The sequence below is a fragment of the Dermacentor silvarum genome, chromosome 10 (assembly GCF_013339745.2).
Source record: "Dermacentor silvarum isolate Dsil-2018 chromosome 10, BIME_Dsil_1.4, whole genome shotgun sequence".
Lineage (NCBI taxonomy): Eukaryota > Metazoa > Arthropoda > Arachnida > Ixodida > Ixodidae > Dermacentor > Dermacentor silvarum.
The window spans coordinates 101,678,102-101,686,990 of record NC_051163.1 but is presented as its reverse complement, the minus strand read 5'-3'; the positions used below and the strand labels follow the sequence as shown (position 1 = coordinate 101,686,990).

The 8,889-nt window shown below is 48.0% G+C and overlaps 1 protein-coding gene across 1 annotated transcript in view; it reads right to left on the bottom strand.

Moving 5' to 3' along the window:
• Positions 1–411: 411 nt before the first annotated feature.
• Positions 412–8,889, bottom strand: part of LOC119431721 (zinc finger protein Xfin) — a 33,210-nt gene continuing 24,732 nt past the window's right edge. The window contains exons 4-6 of the mRNA XM_049658008.1: positions 4,793–5,076; positions 488–851; positions 412–419 (exon numbers count right to left, since the gene is read on the bottom strand). Of these exons, the coding sequence (XP_049513965.1) occupies positions 412–419; positions 488–851; positions 4,793–5,076 (656 nt within the window). The remainder of the gene's footprint in view (positions 420–487; positions 852–4,792; positions 5,077–8,889) is intronic.

Genomic DNA, 8,889 nt, shown 5'->3' with positions numbered 1-8,889 from the left:
AAGGGGGGGGCAGCTTTTACTCTGCCAACAACTGCGCTCGTACTTTGCCCGCGGCTGTGGTGGTCGCCTGCACCATCTGTTATCTCCACATGGCTCTAACTTTTATATGCGCTGTGCATTCGCCGCTCAGTTTCCGTTGACGCGATAGACCGCACGAACCTTCGCCCGCTGTGGCGGCTGCACTTGCTGCCAGCGTTTTGACAGTCGTTGTCTGCGGTCATTCAGTGTGATCTATTCATGTTTGCTTGTGCGCGCTGACACCACGCTTGTTAATTCAGTTAGTAAGCGAATGTGTCCAAGTTTATGCAGCCGATAAAACTACTATCCCTGCTCCGAATAGCTCTCCACTAATTTGCTATCGCAATTGATGCTTCGCCTTTCGGGCAAAACTGCGACATTTTTTTTTTCAAGCTAAGGCTCTGATCAGAATTGCAGAAATCGGCAGGAGTGATGCTAACGCAGCTGTTCGCTGCGATAGAGAGCTCACCAGTTTCCACCCTGTGTGTCTTCATGTGCAGGGCCCGGTGGTCCTGGCGGGCAAACCGCTTGGGGCACAGCGAGCACTTGAATGGCTTCTCCCCCGTGTGGGTGCGCAGGTGTTTGACCATGGTGGAGCTGAGTGCAAACGCCATGGGGCACATGCTGCACTTGAAGGGCTTCTCTCCCGTGTGCGTGCGCAGGTGGTCCATCAGGTTGCTCTTCCAGCCGAACTTGCGCTGGCAGAAATGGCACTCGTACATGGGCCGACCATCGCCGGGCACCCGGTACCAGCCGACCGGAGGCTTGCCCCCCGCCCGGTCATTTGGAAGCTCATCCGACCGCCGTGGTTCCGCTTGTAGGGGCTGCTGCGCCTATTTATTTATTCACTTGTGAATACCTCGCAGGCCTACAGGAAGGCACTGGGGGAGGGGAGAACTACGGTTACAAGAACTTAAAACGGGCATTATTCAAAAAAAGCAAGAAAGTGCATCACTGTAACAAAAGCATTATTCATACAACGCAATAGCATGCAACATCAGGACAGTCAACCCAAAAAATACATTAAAAAAGAAAGTTAACTTTTTCCGTACTATGCACATTGGACATCGTTAGCCAGCTGTCGATGGTTTGAAATGCCGATTTCGAGACCTTCTGCGCCACTCAGGGACACACTGCGCTATCGGACGTGAAGGAGGAGAACTATATTTTAGTTGTATAAGCAGTTCGCATTTTTCCCACGAGGCGGTGATTTTTGAACGCGCTCCGAAGTTTCGCAGTCGTCAAAGTAGAAAGCAAAACATGGCCGCCCGCTATCGATGGTTTGAAACGCCGCTTTCGAGACGTTCCGCGCCGCTCACGGACACACTGTGCCATCAGACGTGAAGGAGGAGAACCATATTTTTGTTTTCTCAGCAGTTCGCATTTTACCCGCTTGGCAGTGATTTTTAAGGTGCCCCGAAGTTTCGGGATCATCAAAGCAGAACACAAAAATGTATGGCTCCAGAAGCAGTGCGTGCGCTTTGGGAGATAGCAGATATCGCAATGCATCTGAGGCTGATCTTATCGATGCGTTGAGCAGTAGCAAGTCGGAGGACACTGACTTTACATCAGACTTTGAGTGTGAAAGCAACGACGACAAAAACCAGCCTGGAACATCGGCAGCCGCAGCACAGCATGCCCAACTGTAGTGCTTGCAGTTAAATTTTTGAAGCGGAATAGCTGTTCAATGAAAAATTTTAATTTTTTCGGAGATTGTGCCTAATAGATTGCAATACATTTTGTATATCTCATAATTTTTGTTACATATTTTTCTTAGTAGACGCGTGTCTTTACAAACTTTGTTCAATTTTATCGCACAATCTTGATTTTAACAATTTAGGTTTTTTTATGACACACATCTCGTTAATAAAACTTTTATGCGCGAAAAGTGCATTCATTTTGCTTTCTGTTTATGTACCACATGAAATATTGAGTGCAGTAGTTCATTCAGAAAAAAAAAAAACATCTGCTGTAACATACAAAAAACACCTATTTTCCCCATGGCAGAGAAAGAGTTAAGACAGGGGGAGTTAAGACAGGGGTTCTCAAGCATGTTCGTTCCGGGGAACCCTGCTAAGCTCCATGAAGTGCCAAGGAAACCCCCCCCCCCCCCCCGTATTAACCGAATTAAAGTGTCCTAATTAAACTAATGTCAAATTATACAGAGTATCAGGAAAACAATAAATGAATGCTTACTACGTCAACACGCTTTTATTTACTGAATGCACCAGCAAATCTTGTTTCTATTTTGCACAAAAGCAGTGAGGAAGCTGAAATTCTTGTCATCTCATGACTGATTAAGGGCTAGCAGCGGCGAAGGCCTCGCAACATCCTTCGCAGCGCGGTCGCGGCGCGCGTCTTCATCTGCAGACATACTTGCTTTTCACTACCGCGCGCACATCCGGTAATTTTTTGCTAGGGAGCTGGTCACCAACAAATCGTCCGTCCATTGCGATGTAGCCGGTGCTCTTAATCTTTGACATTTTTGCACTGAGTCAAAGCGCAACTACTGCTTGCCGCAGCCGCTGCAGACGAAACCGCGGCCGTTATCGATGCGATCATGGACGGCGACCTTGCGGTTCAGAAGGCAGGCGGCCGACGCACGCACCAAGTCAAAACGAAACTACCATTTGCTGGAACAAGTATGGGCGAATCCGCAATCGCTATCGACGCGATCATGGATGGTGACTACGCAGTTATGAAGGCATGCAGCCGGCGCGCGCACCGAGTCAAAACGAAACTACTGTTTGCCGCAACCGCTGCGGATGAAACTGTGGTGGCTATGGACGCGATCACAGATGGCGACTACGCACTTAAGGAAGCACGTGGATAACCGCCAATGCGGTGTTACGCGCGTTGATTAACGCAACAACAAAGGCTTTGAGGGCACAAATAAGCACAAAGCATTTTGGCGTTGCTGTCAGTCACGTATTGCGTACGATTGCCGCTGAGGACCATGGTGATGCGGACTGCGCCGCTTCGTTTTTGGACGCTAGCGCCGTTTTTGCTCTTTCACGGCGCGCATTTGTGGTGCTCCGCGCATTTATTTTTTTTGTTCTTCCGACGTATACGTCAGCGCGCACGCTATCGGCACCTACCCTGTCTACAAACGGGAGAAATGCACATGTTAGTAAGTTACGGCCTACGAGATTCAAGTGCGAAAGCTTAGGCGCGCTGCCCGTTTTAGAAGGTTGCGTGGCTACAAGCTGCTTGCGGATTTATTGCGCAGCTCACGCACTGCTGTTACGCGCTGTGATGTGCTTTTTGACACTCGGGCATGGGTAATAGAAGTTCTGTGGCTTGAGCACACCTCTTGTTCGCCATTTTAGCCTCTTAATTGGCGAGCGTGGGACCATGGAAAATTTATCAGTGGCTCGCGGAATCCACTTTGAGAACCCATGAGTTAAGAGATCAGCCAATACGAGATCAGTTAAATGTTAAGTTATGATCAGTTAAGATCAGTTAAGAGATCAGTTAAATGGCCACAGAATGGGGGATTCATTGCAACTACAGTAGAACCCCGCAGTTACGTTCTCGGGTGCTGCGTTTTCCTGGCTGTTATGTCGTTTTCGGCCGGTCCCGGCATAGCTCCCATAGGACTCAATGCATTGGTAATCCCGTTAATGTGTCGCAACTGTGGGACCGTTCCCGCATCATGCATTGCGGACTGCCACCCCGCGCCGGCCCAAGCGACCATGTTGGCTTTTCATGTCACTTGGCTTGGTGGCTTGATGATGGGATTGGCCACCCAAAGTGCCGGGGGCAATACCTATGACGTATTTTCAGTTTCCGCCAGCAAAAGCATGGCTGAGATTCGTATTTGCTATCTAAAGATGGTGTCTATGACGCGTTGGGGCCCTAAAAGTGTTTATTGTGCATAGATGCTCCGTATGAAGTCCAAGGGCGATAATGCCGTCGCCGCGCGCCATATACTGTATGTGCAAGTGAAAGCGTGCGAGGCTAGCGGACGACCGCAGCTAAATCTCGCGTGCGCAAAAAAAAAAAAGCGGGGATGAAGCGCGCCTACTTCAGTTGCGCTCGAGGCACCGGGGGAGGAAGGGGGCGGCGTTGTACTCTGGCATCAACTGCGTACTGTAGAAACGCTCGCGGTCGCGCGGGCTGCATCTTGAAAGCGATCTGCCTGGGGGTAGAGTCTAGGCAGTGTAGGTGTGGCAGCGGCTCGAAAAATTTGTGTGTGCTGCGTGCCCTCGGCGCTCAGTTTGTGTTGAAGTGAAAAACAGCACGAAGGCCACATCGCTCAATGCTGCTACTATTGCCGCGCTTCCTCACGCCAGCATTTTGAGCGAGTGTCTGCACTCATCGAGTGTAATGTGTTCATGTTTGCCTGTACGCGCTGACAGCATGCTTGTTAATATAGTTAATAAGCGAATGTTTACAAGTTTATATGGATGATAAACCTACTATCCTAACTTTGTATAGCTGTCCTCTAATTTGCTATCGCAATGGATGCTTCGGCTTTCGGGCCAAAATGTAAGAATTAAAAGAAAATTGTGTGCAGTTCACTACTCTCACTTCTGACTTTTTTTGTTTTCTCGGCTTTTGCATTTCCTCGCTATTATGTTTTTCTCTTTTACAATCACATGAAAAAAGTATCAGTGGGGTTCTACTGTATATTTAAACTGGAATTAGCGGGCGCGTATTAATGAAGTTTTCCTGCACTGATTCCTATGATCCCATTATACTTGCCTAGCTTGCACAGCATTGCCTTGCTGAGTACGAAATGAAGCATGAACAAAGTCATTATCGATATTACCTGTGGTCCCTCGGACTCTGGCAGTGGCGGCAGTTCGTCCAGACCTCCCCCTCCTCCTGAAGTCTGCTGCTGATCAGGGTACGATGTCTCGGACGCCAGCAGCCCCCGCAGCATCTGCCCTTCTTGGTGCAATGTCTCAGATGTCGGTTCGTCAACCACTCGAGCTCGTAGAATGTTCGAATGCTGCGCTTGCGTCACCAGCTGAGAAAATGCTGGCGGGAACCTCCAGGGCTGTGCGACGGACGCACGCATGGGCACTCCCCGCACGGGTGCTCGCATCGAGTCTGGAAGGCAGTATAAAGCACAACCGTCAACTATGTGACTGAAAATGCTAACCGCACATTTGGCTCCTACACCCAAACTTCTCCTTTGCTCCTACCTCTTTCAAATTAGTGCTCTTGTATAAGACTTTTTATATGTGCCTGTTCTGTCTGGAATCCTCTTACTGCCTTACCGCATCTATTCGGCTATAAGGCGGTCACGATTAAAAGGCGAGGGTGCCTGTTGGAGAACCCAAGAAAAAAAAAAAGCTTAAGTATGCACACTAATATAAGGCGATATAGAGTAGCTGACAAATTATTCAGACTTGGCCGGGAATGCCCGAAATGCCGAATTACTAACGCAGCCAACACGCAAAATGGCGACCACGAAATATGGAGGAAGGGAGCTCCAACACGTGGAGTGTGGGTTATATGTGAATTTTTACCTTTAGGTGTTGCTTCAAGGCAGCACAAATAGCACCTTATAGTGTGGCTTCACGACATTGCGGCATGCGCTGCTGTAAAGCCACACCATAAGGCGAAAGTCGTGCTGCCGTGAAGCTGCACTATACAGCAAAATTCGCGCTGTCGTGAAGCCACACCTAAAGGCAAAATTCACACGTAAGGCGGGGGTGACTTCGAGACTAAAGAGTCTGGGAAAAAGCCTCACCGTATATTCGAATAAGTACGGTCCTTACATAATTATAAAGTGCACGCAGATGTAATGCGCACCTGATTTTTCAAGACCAGAGGCCAAAAATCAAATGCCTTCAATTTAATGCACACCCCAATTTTCATGCTTTAGGAAATGTAAAATGCAATACTTTGAGGCCGCTGAAGTGCAATTTAAACCCCAGCTGGGTGTGTAAATCCCTCTAATATTGGGCGCCACTTAGGGAGTGATCAGAGAACTTTGTCTGAAACGCCTTCTGTTCAGTTGCTGCGACGTCACAAAGTGGCAGTATGCACCATTTTTTGAGAACAGGAGGGAGAGAGCAGCCAATCGGCAAGCGGTGAACTCCCCGGATGATAAATTTCCGGGGAGTTCACACCTTGCCGATTGGCTGCTCTCTCCCTCCCGTTGTCACAAATTTTGCATACTGCCACTTTGAGACATTGCAGCCACTGAACAGAATGTGAAACAAACAAAGATAGATCTCCGATCGCGCCCCTGATGGCGTCTAATATTATGGGAACTGATAGTCACCCAGAATGCGCCGTGAGATGTTGGTGGAAGTTGGAAGACCATGATTTATAGTGATAGAATTGAGCATGCTGTTCCCAATTTAAGCAAGAATTATAATTATAAACTGGCACAGAAAGTAACAAAAAAGAGTAAGAGGTCTGAACTGGCGGTGAAACCTTGGTATCTGAGATGTATGCAATGAGATCACTGTAAGTCGGCTGTTGTTTAGTGCACCATACTTGTTGTTTAAAAATCAAGTCTTTATATTAGAGAGGCGTTTGCACTTTATGTGTATTACAAACTAAAAAGAAAGTTCACGCTCTCGAGCGGCGCTCATTAGCGCGAGAAGCTACAACCACTGCTGTATGCTGTTACTGCCGGTGAAAGGTATGCATCCTGAGCCATGTTATTATACTAGTATAAATACTGTGATGTCAGTGCTGTCGTGGCAGTTAACAGAAAAATTGGTTGACAAAGAAGAGGAAAGCCTGCTGATTGTACCAAACTGTCTACCCCGCTGCTGACACCTGAACATGAGTGGGGAAGGAGGAGAAAGGATGGAAAACCACCAAGATAGGAAGGAAGAGAGAGCTCAGAACTGATAGCTCTGCTGGCCTAAGTTGCTCTGGAAATGCTTGTAAAGCACCATTTAATGATTACCACACACTTGGCCTTTCCTTCGACAATGCTGCATGCCTCCACTGGCCGTGTGGATCCACTAGCGTACAGTGTAAGGCACACTGTGGCCTGGCCAACTTCCCTGATCGATCAGGACTGACAGCGTGCCTAATGTACGAGAGGTAGCAGGATTCAAAATTGCAAGGTAGTGTGCTCACGGTGAGAATTGGTCACTTTCAGCGTTCCCACTAAGCACCTATAATGTAACGCAGAGTTGCCTATGCCAAGGCAGTTAAGGCATTGCTAAGACCTGTACTACACAGTAGTCAATAAAATCCAAGCAAGACAGCGGTTCACAGGATGATGAAGGCTTGTAGTGATCAACAGTAGTTAAACAAGGAATGTAGCCCAAGCCATTTCATCATACCATTGTTATACCACTGTTATTCAAGAGTGAATAAAAACTACAAACACATTCAATCTGCATTGCAGGGCTCCTTTAAGCAAAGAGTTAGATATTCCTGTTACCACGGGCAGCTGTGTTCCCCTTGTACAATGGCTAAAGGCTCAAAGGCTCTACTTGCTTTTTTTCCACCAATGACTATGTGAAACAAGAATGCCCTTTATCACTTTTTCAGCTTGACTTTCTTTCAAGCGTTTTTGACTATCAACCTTCAGCCGTAAAAGCTAGTACAGTGGAATCTCGTTGATACAATTCTGCATACTATGTTTTTTGGGATAATAAGTTTTTGGTTCTTTTCCTAGCCAGTGTCTTATAGGAGCAATGTATTTTGCATAATACGATTTTCGGACGATACATTTTATTTCCCGGTTCCCGTGAAGATCATATTAACGAGACTCCACTTTGCTACCCGCAGAATGCACTGATTGGTACAATGCAGACCACTTATAACATAACCACCTTTAGCACGGGACCAGTAATAGCGTGGGTTTTTTTTACTACCGATATATTTCCCATAGAACTCAATGTATAGGCGGACCGTTTATTGCGTAGGCGCGCGAAGCAGAAGACAGGTTATAGCGCGATTCTTTTAGGCACGCAACCATGAAATCGGCACATGGAGCATGGCCTCTTCTAATAGGCGTTGAGCACGGCCCGCACGGCCGCACGGTTGCCGGGCGTGCAAACACGGAGAAGTGGGAGCGCGGGAGCGCACGCGTGAGACAAGCGGCGAAAAGCGAAAGAAAAAGTCGCAGTTTCCCCCGAAACACAAAGCAAATTTACTAGTAGAGTATACGGAGTAAGGATAGTAGTTTTATTGCCAGCATAAACTTGGCCACATCTGCTTCTACTACAGTAAAAGCTCGATGATACGATCACGGCTAATACGAATTTCCGGATGATACGAATTTTTATGTGGTCCCGGCCGAGCACCATTACATTTGCAACGCGCTAGAGAACTGTTGTTACGAATCGATTTTCGACCTGCGTCGGTTGATACGAATAAACGCCGCCCCACTGACGGCCGCGAAAGAGAACAGCGCGCAGTCACGCGCTTTCTCCCGTTAACTTTTGGTGCGGAGGCGCGGACGCAGCACCGGACAGCGCGGACTCCGCGAATGGGCGCGAAGAGTTTGAAGCGGTGGCGCTTTTGTACTTTTCCTCCTTTTCGGCGGCCGCCCATCGGACGGAGTGGCTGCTGTGCTTCGGGCCGCGCTCTTTGTGTTTGCGCCATTTTACCTAGTCGCAGCGAGCTATGTCTACCGAGATAGAAGGACATTAGAGACTTTTTCTTCAAGAAATAAATGCTTTTTACGTACATGTGCCTGAGTGAGTTCACCTCTGACTCTTTAATTTAGCTACAGTCGAATCTCGTTTATTTCGAACACGCTTATTTCGAACATACCGCGCACCGACAATGCTCTTAGCAGCGCGCCAAATCACGCGGCCGCGCCTCCTACCGGCATTGCTCCGACACCGCCATAGAGCAAAAGCTCAGGAGAGACCCCTCAATGCCGCACGCGAAGGAACGGAAAAAAAAAAAAAAAAACCCGCGGCGGAAATTTCACCC